The following is a 12,528-nucleotide window of genomic DNA, read 5'->3' as shown; positions in this document are numbered from 1 at the left end:
AAATAAGTTTCTTCTGAAAAATTTTTTAAAGATTTTATTTATTTATTTTACACAGAAAGAGAGAGAGAGAGAGAGAGAGAGAGAGAGAGCGAGCTCATAAGTAGACAGAGAGGCAGACAGAGGGAGAGGGAGAAGCAGGCTCCCTGCTGAGCAGAGAGCCCAATGCGGGGCTCAATCCCGGGATCCTGTGACCATGACCTAAGCCGAAGGCAGAGGCTTAACCCACCGAGCCACCCAGGTGCCCCTGAAATATTTTCTTAATATGTTGTACATATCTCTATTACTGTACTTAATCACATTTCATAATTATGTGTTTACTTTTGTGTGGCTCTTGATTAATTGTTAAAAAAATTTATTTATTTGAGAGAGACAGAGATAATGAGAGAGAGCTTGAGTGGGAAGGAGAGGGAGAAGCGGGCTCCCTGCTGGGCAAGAAGCCCCACTTGGGGCTTGATCCCAGGAACCTGTGATCTTAACCTGAGCCAAAAGCAGACAGTAATCGACTGAACCACATCGGTGCCCCAATCTCTGATTAATCTTGAAGTTTTCTAAGTGTATGAATCAAAGTTTTTTTTTTATGTATCTGTATCTTTATCTCATAATTTCTTTCTTCTTTCTACTTATTTATAAAGTCAGTACCTAGTACAATTTTTGGTACATGTTAAACACCCAATAAATACTCTTTGGATAACTGAGTTGATTCATCTTCTGTTGGTAAAGGTCTGTATTATTTCCTAGCTCTCTTCCATCTAACTCACGACTTGGCTGACCATCTTTCTACACACAGTATTCTCTTTACTGCGCTCTTTACATCTTTGTTTCTTAAAGTATAGATCAGAGGGTTAAGGGTGGGTGTGATGATTGTGTAAAAGAGAGAAAGGAACTTCCCCTCATCTTGGGAGCTGCTATTCTGTGGCTTCATGTACATGTAAATGATTGTTCCGTAAAACAGAGTTACTACTGTGAGGTGGGAACCACATGTATTAAGGACCTTACGCCATCTTGCCTTTGACTTGACCCTCATGACAGCTTGAGTGATAATTCCATATGAGATGAGAATTAGTGATATAGGTGCTAGAAGAAATACCACCCCAAGAGCAAAGACAGTGATCTCAATTACTTTTGAATAGACACAAGCCATCTTGATTAATGCTGGCATCTCACAGAAAAAATTATTCACTTCCCTGTTCCCACATCTGGGCAATTTCAAAGTCAAAGAGCAAACAATTAAGGCACTTCCAAGACCACCTAACCAGGCAGTGAGCACCATATTTTGGCAAAGCTGAGGGTTCATTATGACCATGTAGTGAAGAGGTTGACAGACAGCAGCATAGCGGTCATAGGCCATCACAGCCAAGAGAAGACATTCAGTGGATCCCAGGTCAAGGGCAAAGAAGAATTGGAGCACACACCCTCCATAGGTAATAGACTTTGTCGGACCCCATAGATTTACCAGCATCTGGGGGATAATGCTAGTTGCATAGCAGAGATCCAAGAAAGACAAATTGGCTAAGAAGAAATACATGGGTGTATGGAGCTGGGTGTCTAGGTAGGATACAAGAATGATGGTTGTGTTTCCTATCAGAGTCACAATATAGAAGATGAAGACCACCCCAGAGATGATGGGTTCTAATTGGGGCCGGTCAGAAAAGCCCAGCAGGATGAAATCTGTGGTGGAACTTCCATTGTTTGTGTCCATGGCTCTTCAGGAAATTCTAGGAGACAAACCAGAGTTATAATAAATAGCGTATACCCCAGGAAGAAATAAAAATCTCTGTAGTTAGAGTAGTGAGCCCAAATATGGACCCTCAACTTTAAGGTCAACTAATCTTCAGCAAAGTGGGAAAAAATATCCAGTAGCAAAAATAACAGTCTCTTCAATAAATGGTGCTGGGAAAATTGGACAGCTGTGTGTAGAAGAAGAAAACTCGACCATTCTTTTACACCATACACAAAGATAAACTCGAGATGGCTAAAAGACCTCAATATGAGGCAGGAATCCATCAGAATCTTAGAGGAGAATATAGGCAGTAACCTCTTCGACATTGGCCACAACAACTTTCAAGATATGTCTCCAAAGGCAAAGGAAACAAAAGCGAAAGTGAACTTTTCAGATTTCATCAAGATCAAAAGCTTCTGAACAGCAAAGGAAATAGTCAACAAAACAAAGAAGCAAAGTTCTTTATAGATTCTGGACACTAGTCCTTTATCTGATATGTCGTTTGCAAATATCTTCTCCCATTCTGTGAGTTGTCTTTTGATTTTGTTAACTGTTTCCTTTGCTGTGCGAAAGCTTTTGATCTTGATGAAATCCCAGTAGTTCATTTTTTCCCTTGCTTCCCTTGCCTTTTGCGTTGTTCCTAGGAAGATGTTGCTGCGGCAGAGGTCGAAGAGGTTGCTGCCCGTGTTCTCCTCAAGGATTTTGATGGATTCCTTTCGTACATTGAGGTCCTTCATCCATTTTGAGTCTATTTTTGTGTGTGGTGTAAGGAAATGGTCCAATTTCATTTTTCTGCATGTGGCTGTCCAATTTTCCCAGCACCATTTATTGAACAGGCTGTCTTTTTTCCATTGGACATTCTTTCCTGCTTTGTCGAAGATTAGTTGACCATAGATTTGAGGGTCTATTTCTGGGCTCTCTATTCTGTTCCATTGATCTATGTGTCTGTTTTTGTGCCAGTACCATGCTGTCTTGATGATGACAGCTTTGTAATAGAGCTTGAAGTCCGGAATTGTGATGATTCACAGACCTGTACCCCTGGGGATAAAAATATATGTTTATAAAAAATAAAAAATTAAAAAAAAAAAAAAGAAGCAACCCATGGAATGGGAGAAGATGCTCAGAAATGACACTATAGACAAAGGGCTGATATCCAGGATCTATAAAGAACTCCTCAAATTCAACACACACAAAACAGATAATCATGTCAAAAAAATGGGCAGAAGACATGAACAGACACTTCTCCAGTGAAGACATACAAATGGCTAACAGACACATGAAAAAATGTTCATGATCACTAGCCATCGGGGAGATTCAAATCAAAACCACATTGAGATACCACATTACACCAGTTAGAATGTCCAAAATTAACAAGACAGTAAACAACAAATGTTGGAGAGGATGTGGAGAAAGTGGAACCCTCTTACACTGTTGGTGGGAATGCAAGTTGGTGCAGCCACTTTAAGCCGCTCCTTAATTTCTTAAGGAGCTTCCTTAAAAAATTAAAAATAGAGCTTCCCTATGACCCTGCAATACCCCAACAGATGTAGGGAAGACAAGGGCTATCTGTACCCCAGTGTTCATAGTTGCCAAACTGTGGAAAGAACCAAGATGCCCTTCAACGGACACATGGATAAGGAAGATATGGTCCGTATGTACTGTGGAGTATTATGCCTCCATCAGAAAGGGTGAATACACAACTTTTGTGTCAACATGGACAGGACTGGAAGAGATTATGCTGAGTGAAATAATTCAAGCAGAGAGAGTCCATTATCATATAGTTATGCTTATTTGTGGAGTCTAAGGAATAACATGGAGTACATGGGGAGATGGAGAGGAGAAGGAAGGAGGGGGAGACAAACCATGAGAAACTGTGGACTCTGAAAAACAATCAGGATTTTGTAGGGGAGGGAGGTGGGAGGTTGAATGAGCCTTGGGGTGGGTATTATGGAGGGCACGTATTGTATGGAGCCCTGGGTGTAGTGGATAAACAATGAATTCTGGTACACTGAAAAGAAATTAAATAAAAATTTAAAAGAAATCTCTGTAGTTTTCCAGGAGTATCCCAAACTCAATTGTTTGTGTGTTCACTCCCATTTGGAACACCTCTGTTAACACTTTCCCTGGGTTAATTGCCCAATATTTCTCTCTCCATATTTACTCATAACCAGAGTGATCTAAAAATATGGTAAATGCATCACACTGAGTTGTAAATCATTGAAAGAGCTTAATAAGCCATGACACCTATAGTTCTATGTACCTGAAAAGCTAATAAATACATGTGTTAATGATATAATTTAGGAGCAGGGTATATTTTGAGGAGTTGTCCTTAATTGTAGACATAAGCATCACTCTGTCATGACAATTTTTTCCCTTATCAAAGGAGTGGAGTTTGGGGTCAAAAGTTAAATGATCCATTTTCTTGAGATAAACTTCACCATTTGGCAGTAGGATCACCTTCACCTTCACTCCCAGATGTGTGCATTCCAGCTATTGTAGTCTTCATCACCTCCAACCTCCTCCTCAGTGTTGCCCCTTCTGTTCATTTTTGCAGACCCTGATGTTCCTCTGTCAATTTTAGTGTTCTTCACTATACTGTCCTTTTTTGTTGCATAAGTTTTGGGGGCCAGGAAATATAATTTTTCCTATTGACCTTCATTTCCATGTACAGCGGCCATGTATTTCTTTGAATACCTTTCATGACTGCTGTTACACCATTTAAGTAAATAGCCTTACTGTCTTGTCACAGAAGAAAACATTGAACTGTATGCTGAGTGCAATGAGTCAATGATCATATGGTTTCCCTTGTGGAACATAAGGACAGCATGGACGATATTAGGAGAAGGGAGGGAAAGATGAAGGGGGCAGATCAGAGTGGAGACGAACCATGAGAGACTGCGGACTCTGAGAAACAAACTGAGGGTTTTATAGGGGAGGGGAGTCGGAGGACGGGTTGGCCCAGTGATGGGTATTAAGGAGGGCATGTATTGCATAGAGCACTGGGTGTGATGCATAAACAGTGAATCTTGGAACACTACCTAAAAAACTAATGACGTACTGCATAGTGACTAACATCACATAATAAAAAAATGTAAAAAAATTGAACTGTTAGTTCTAGATTTGGATATCATGTACCCACAGCAACCATCTGTGTTAGATCCTCCTCACCTGGCCATTCAGCAAAAGTAGCAAGGCAGTTTACTCGAACAAAAAGCAGCTTCTTAAATGATTTAGTGCATGATTTCTCCACGTGGAAATTAACAATCATAGGACTCAATCCTCTGGTTGCTTTGGAACCCTATTGATAAAATCTTATTTCACTTCTGAAAGATTACTGCAAAGAGATAAAACATATTTCACTACTTCTGAATCTTTATCATTAAATAGATGGAATATTTTGTTACTGAATTAGTTTTAATTTTTTAGTTTCTTTTTTTTGGTGTGTAATTTTTTTCATATAATTTCTGACCATGAACTTCAGAACTAGAGTTCTTTATATCCATGGTGGGTTTGGAGCCAAGAAATAATAAATTTATTTGCTGCAGTTATAGTAAATAAGATAAATTATTTACAAGATGTCATTGTTGTAAACAGTTCAGTTAAAACATGAAAACGTTACAATCATGAAGAAGAAGTATTGCTACCAAGTAGTATGAGGTAATTTCCATTTCCAAAACTTTCATGGATATTTCCATTTCCAAAAATGAAAGTTTAGTTTGATTAGTGATTGTGAAGTTTCTATGGTTGGATGTCAGCTAAGTGGGGTGTAGTGCAGATTCTGGACTCAGAGCTTGGTGTCTAAAATTTGTATGCATCAACCCACAAATCATTATTATTCTGCTCCTTATTCTCCTCATTTTTCACACCAGTGATGCCACTTTGATGGTCTGAAACTAAACTTGGAATGATTAAAATTTTATGTTTGCATAACTTTTCAAATGCACAGACTCTCATATACAAAAGTGAACATGAGCACGATGTGTATACTGAACTGATAAACCGAGAGGCAGGAGAGGACAGAGGACTTAGCTTCCAACATGCCTGAATTTCAAAATGCACTGGGCGTTCTTTAAAAATGTAGGATTGGGATTGTTATGGGAATTAAAAGGCCATAAAATATTAGAGTTGAAATAGAGTCAGAAAGTATGATCCAGCATTCTGCTTTAGGATGGAGGTCTTCCACGGAATACTCACAGACTCCAGTTTTCAGAGCTTCATAGCTGTTCTTTAATCTTTGCATCCCATTCCTTATGTTGAGCTCAGAGTTGCCTCTTTAACAGAGCACTGGCTCTTTTTCTTTATTCTGGAAATAACATTTTATAAGTCAATTCAACATGGCTTCACTATGAAAAGTTTTGTTACAGAATAAAAGATAGATACAGACAAAAGCAAGAGCTTGATGAGTTAAGGTGAATATTCTTGTAACTAACTCTCAGATGAGATTTATCCCTGGGATACAAGGGTGGTTCAACAATTGCAAATCAATCAATGTGATAGAACAAATCAATAAGAGAAGAGAGATGCAGAAAAAGCATTTGACGAGATACAACATCCGTTCCTGATTAAAACTCTTCAGAGGGAGCATTCCTCAACTTCATAAAATCTATCTATAAAAAACCCACAGTGAGTATGATTCTCAATGGGGAAAAGCTGACAGCCTTCCCTTTGAGATCAGGAACACGGCAAGGATGCCCACTCTCACCACTGTTGTTCAATATAGTACTAGAAGTCCTAGCAAAAGCAATCAGACAACAAAAAGAAATAAAATTTTTTCAAATTGGCAAAGAAGAAGTCAAATCCTTTCTCTTCGCTGATGACATAATACTTTATATGGAAAATTCAAAAGACTCCACCCCCAATTTTCTAGAACTCATATAGCAATTCAGTAATGTGGCTGCATATAAAATCAATGCACAGACATCAGTTGCTTTCTTATACACTAACAACGAAAATATAGAAAGGGAAATTGGGGCACCTGGGTGGCTCAGTGGGTTAAGCCTCTACCTCTGGTTCAGGTCATGGTCTCAGGGTCCTGGGATTGAGCCCCACATCGGGCTCTCTGCTCAGCAGGGAGCCTGCTTCTCCCTCTTCCTCTGCCTGCCTCTCTGCCTACTTGAGATCTCGCTGTCAAATAAATAAATAAAAATCTTTATTAAAAAAGAAAGGGAAATTAGAGAATTGATTCCATTTAAAATAGCACCAAGAAACATAAGATACCTTGGAATAGACCTAACCAAAGAGGTAAATGATCTGTACTTGAGGAACTATAGAACACTTGTGAAAGAAATTGAAGAAGACACAAAAAGATGGAAAAGCAATCCATGCTCATGGATCGGAAGAATAAACATTGTTAAAATGTCCATACTGCCTAGAGCAATCTACACTTTCAATGCCATCCTGATCTAAATTCCACCAGCATTTTTCAAAGTGCTGGAACAAAGAATCCTAAAATTTGTGTGGAACCAGGAAAGACCCCGAATTGCTAAGGAAATGTTGAAAAAGAAAAAACTGGGGACATCATATTGCCTGATTTCAAGCTTTACTGTGATCACCAAGACAGCATGGTACTGGCACAAAAACAGACACATAGACCAGTGGAACAGAGTAGAGAGCCCAGATACGGACCCTCAACTCTATCATCAAATAATCTTCGACAAAGCAGGAAAAAACATACAGTGGAAAAAGAACAGGCTCTTCAATAAATGGTGCTGGGAAAATTGGACAGCTATATGTAGAAAAATGAAATTCAACCATTCTCTTACACCGTACACAAAGATAAACTTGAAATGGATAAAAGACCTCAACGTGAGACAGGAATCCATCAGAATCCTAGAGGAGAACATAGGCAGTAACCTCTTTGACATCGGCCACAACATCCTCTTTCAAGACATGTCTCCTATGTCAAGAAATAGAATCCTACAAGGGCGCCTGGGTGGCTCAGTGGGTAAAGCCTCTGCTTTTGGGTCAGGTCATGATCCCAGGGTGCTGGGATCCAGCCCTTCATCGGGCTCTCTGCTCAGCGGGGAGCCTGCTTCCCCCTCTCTCTGCCTGCCTCTCTGCCCACTTGTGATCTCCATCTGTCAAATAAGTTAAAAAATCTTATCATATGGTTTCACTTATTTGTGGAGCATAAGAGATAACACGGAGGACATGGGGAGATGGAGAGGAGAAGGGAGTTGGGGGAAATTGGAGGGAGAGATGAACCATGAGAGACCGTGGACTCTGAAAAACAATCTGAGGGTTTTGGAGGGGTGGGGGGTGGGAGGTTGGGTGAGCTGGTGGTGGTTATTAAGTATGGCAGGTATTGCATGGAGCACTGGGTGTGGTGCATAAACAATGAATTCTGGAACGCTGAAAAGAAATTAAAAAAATAAAAATTAAAAAAAATAAAAAGGCTTTATGAGTCACATCAAAAAAAGAAATCTTAAAAAAAAAGAAGTGAAAGTGGCTTTCCTTTTAAGAAATAGAATCCTACCGGGCGCCTGGGTGGCTCAGTGGGTTAAGGCCTCTGCCTTCAGCTCAGGTCACGGTCCCAGGGTCCTGGAATTGAGTCCCACATCGGTCTCTGCTCTGCGGGGAGCCTGCTTCCTCCTCTCTCTCTCTGTCTGCCTCTCTGACTACTTGTGATCTCTCTCTCTCTCAAATAAATAAATAAAATCTTTAAAAAAGAAATAGAATCCTAGCAAGCGCTGCAAGAGTTTCTGTTCATGACTTGTCTGATCATTACCCTTCCTGTCGCCCGAAGTATCCACTATCCTGATATTTATAGTAATCTCCTGTATTTTAAACTTTACTACTCCTAAGTGCATCTCTAGACAACATTGCTCAGTTTGACTCTTTAAAAATTTTTTATGTCTTTTGAGTTTCCTTTAATATTAGAACCTATTATGAAATATACACTTAGCATTATGTTCCCAGGTTAAGTGCTTGATGGTTGTCAGCTCTTGCTAAGACTGTGTGATATTTAATTACCATGCTTTTCTGGTTGCTGTCCTTGGACCCACCATGGTTTATTGAGTGCCTTCCATTAGTGGGTTGAGAGATCAACATAGTACTGTAGGTGTGCGGTAGCACTGAAGAAGGCTGTGAGCATCCATGATGCACATGCGGTTTCTAAAATATTTTAGCTAGGGTTAGCAGCTGAAATACATCACCAGCTCAGCTGGAGCTTTGGGTCTCATAAGAACCCAGGTATCCTTATTGGAAGGGTGAAGCCTGAAATTACACGTTGTGTAATTTTATGTTGTGAATTCAAATATAGGATTTTTCAAAGCCTTGGTCTCAAACTTTAGCTGTTATTGTGATTTAAATTTAAGCGTGGACATGGTATAAAAACCACAGAGCACAAGCAGAAAGAACAGATGTTAAGAAAGCGGCATCAGTGTTGTCACTGAAACAGTTTTTCATTTTTACAATGTGGAATCCAGTTACATGTTACTTTGTTCAGTGAAATGTAAGAGAAGTGAAGCAGACATATTTAAACATAACTTCATGTACAGGATGATGTGGAGAGGAAACGAGAAAGAAAATTAGAACATATTTACGTTTCAAGAGGGAAGAATTCACAGCTGTTGTGTTCCTGTGTAGTCCAGAGGTATCCGTGTTCCCATGATGGTGAGCCTTCATTGCATGGGTAATCGGAGGGATTGTTTGGCCAGTTAGTGAGTCTAGGAAATAGCGATTAGCCACCGCTGTCTAATACCAATTAGCCACAATAACATTTGCATTGAAATGCAGTAGCTGAACTAAGATTCGGGGACGTCTCTGTTTAACGTGGATGCTGGAGAAAAACTCTTTGTGGGACTGTTGGAAAATTTGATGAATTTGGCTTGTTAAATGTATTTTTGATGGGATATGTGTAGTCTTTTCATGTGCGCTCCCGCTAGACGCATTTGTGGGTGGGTCTCTCCCCAGTTAAACCAGGAGAGCCCTCCCCTGGTCTTTGTGTGCTCCAAGAAGTGCTTATGTAGGACTGGAAAGGCTAGTGTGTTAACATGGTGCAGACCCTGGGGACTGGTGCCCCACAGAGGTGATTAACAGATCCTACACTGTGGTCAGAGGGTTATCCAAACAACCATTTTAGGAAAGCTTCCCTTATTTGGGTTTCATCTTAACTTTTATTCTTTCTTTTCCTTAAAGATTTCCTCCATGAAAATTAATTTCAGAGATGACTATTATTATATATTAAATTTATTGTTGAAGATTAAAAATATGATTTAAACCATATCTATAAATTTAACAGATTTAATTGAAGTGTGTGTGTGTGTGTGTGTGTTTCCCCAGTGGGTAAGCCATCAGTCGGGTTGTAGAAATATAGGTGATTGTGTAGGTGTTATTTTTGCAGGAAAGAATACAGTTGCTATTTTTAAAGTTTATCTTTTATTATGTTCATTAGCCAATATATAGCAGATCATTATATTTTAATGTAGTTTTAAGCAATTCATTAGTTGTGTACAACACCCAGTGGTCATCACCATATGTGCCCTCCTTAGTACCCGTCACCCAGTTAGCCCATCCCCCCACCTTCTCTTCTGTAACTCTCAGTTGTATTCCTGGAGGACAGAGTCTCTCATGAGTGGACTCCTTCTCTGATTTCCTCTCATTCAATTTTCCTTCTCTTTCCCTGTGGTCCGCTGCGATGTTCCTTATATTCCACATAGGAGTGAAACCAGATGATAATTGTCTTTCTCTGCCTGACTTATTTCACTTTGCATAATCCTCCAGTCCCATCCATGTTGATAGAAATGGTGGGTGTTCATCCTTTCTGATGGCTGAGTAGTGTTCTATTGTATATATGAACCTCATCTTTATTCATTCATCTGTTGAAGGACGTCTTGGATCCTTCCACAGTTCAGCTATTGTGGACATTGCTGCTATGAACATTGGGGTGCATGTGCCCCTTCTTTTCACTAAATCTGTATCTTTGGGGTAAATACCTAGTAGTGTAACTGCTGGGTCATAGGGTACCTCTGTATTCAACTTTTTGAGGAGCCTCCAGACTGTTTTCCAAAGTGGCTGTACCAGCTTGCATTCCCACCAGCAGTGTGAGAGGGTTCCCCTTTATCCATGTACTTTTTTTCCCATTATTTAATAAATATTTATTGAGTCAGTTATGGGAAAATGCAAAACCACAGTACTAGATGGCACTTTGCTAGGTATGCACTTCTTCATATCAAACAAAGTGTGTATAGTGCCTTCTCTGTGCCAGCTGCTGAGGGTACAAAGATGAAGAGCACAGTGAAATGATGTTACCTGGGACGATATTCTTTTCTCTTTTCTCTTAATTTTTTATTTTTTAAAAAGATTTTATTTATTTATTTGACAGAGATCGCAAGTAGGCAGAGAGGCAGGCGGAGAGAGAGAGGAGGAAGCAGGCTCCCCGCCGAGCAGAGTCCAATGTGGGGCTTGATCCCAGGACCCACAGAACATGACCTGAGCCAAAGGCAGTGGCCTACCCAGTGAACCACCCAGGTGCCCCTCTTTTCTCTATTATATATTTTTCAGCTTTTTTTTTTGCATTTTTATCTTTTATTATGTTCAGTTAGCCACTGTATAGTACATCATTAGTTTTTGATGTGGTGTTCAGTGATTCTTTAGTTGTGTATAACACCCAGTGCTCATCACAACACATGCCCTCCTTAGTACCCGTCAACCTCATCCATCAGCCCCCTTCCCTCTGAAACACTCAGTTTTTTCCCTGGGGTCCACAGTGTCTCATGGTTCTTCTCCCTCTCTTATTTCTCCCCCTTCAGATTTCCCTCCCTTCCCCTATGGTCCTCTGTGCTATTGCTTATGTTCCACATTTGAGTGAAACCTTATAATAATTGTCGTTCTCTGCTTGGCTTATTTCACTTAGCATAATCCCCTCCAGTCCCATCCAAGTTAATGAAAAGTTGGGTATTCATACTGTCTGATGGCTGAGTAATATTTCATTGTATATATGGACCACATCTTCTTTATCTATTCATCTGTTGAAGGACATCTCAGCTCCTTCCACAGTTTGGCTATTGTGGACATGGCTGCTATAAACATGGGGTGCATGTGCTCCTTTTTTCACTAAATCTGTATCTTTGGGGGTAAATACCTAGTAGTGGAATTCTGGCTCATAGGGTAGCTCTATTTTTAATATCTTGAGGAACCTCTATACTGTTATCCAAAGTGGCTTTACCAGCATGGTTTCCCACCAACAGTGTAAGAAGATTCCCCTTTCTTCGCATCCTCAGCAATATTTGTTGTTTCCTGTCTTGTTAATTTTTGCCATTCTAACTGGTGTAAGATAGTATCTCATTGTGGTTTTGAGTTGTATTTCCCTGATGGCTAGTGATGTGGAACATTTTTTCATGTGTCAGTTAGCCATTTGAATGTCTTCTTTGGAGAAGTGTCTGTTCATGTCTTTTCCCATTTTTTAACTGGGTTATTTGTTTTTTGGATGTTGAGTTTGGGAAGTAGTGTCATTTGCAAATACCTTCACTCATTCTGTGGGTTGCCTCTTAGTTTTGTTGACTGTTTCCTTTGCTGTGCAGAAGCTTTTTATCTTGATGATGTCCTGAAAGTTCATTTTTGCTTTTGTTTCCCTTCCCTTTGGAGATGTGTCATTAAAGAAGTTGCTGTGGTCAGTATCAAAGAGGTTACTGCCTGTGTTCTCCTCTATGATTCTGATGGATTCCTTCTCACATTGAGGTCCTTTATCCATTTTGTGTTTATCCTTGTGTATGGTGTAAGAGAATGGTTGAATTTCATTCTTCTGTATATAGCTGTCCAATTTTCCCAGTACCATTTATTGAAAAAGCTGTCCTTTTTCCATTGGA

At 39.8% G+C, this 12,528-nt stretch overlaps 1 protein-coding gene across 1 annotated transcript; it reads right to left on the bottom strand.

Moving 5' to 3' along the window:
• Nucleotides 1-754: 754 nt before the first annotated feature.
• On the bottom strand, nt 755-1,699 carry LOC101671538 (olfactory receptor 2W1-like). Its single transcript, XM_004779992.1, has one exon. The coding sequence runs from the start codon at nt 1,697-1,699 to the stop codon at nt 755-757; it is 945 nt and encodes a 314-aa protein (XP_004780049.1).
• Nucleotides 1,700-12,528: the final 10,829 nt, after the last annotated feature.

The sequence above is a fragment of the Mustela putorius genome, unplaced genomic scaffold, assembly GCF_011764305.1.
Source record: "Mustela putorius furo isolate JIRA1106 unplaced genomic scaffold, ASM1176430v1.1 tig00537295_pilon_pilon_pilon, whole genome shotgun sequence".
Lineage (NCBI taxonomy): Eukaryota > Metazoa > Chordata > Mammalia > Carnivora > Mustelidae > Mustela > Mustela putorius.
Note: the sequence above shows the minus strand (reverse complement) of the source record. Positions and strands in the feature narration are given on the sequence as shown.

Bases quoted from the DNA above. Each gene is read 5' to 3' on its own strand.
- LOC101671538 (XM_004779992.1), bottom strand. From the start codon at position 1,699: ATGGACACAAACAATGGAAGTTCCACCACAGATTTCATCCTGCTGGGC.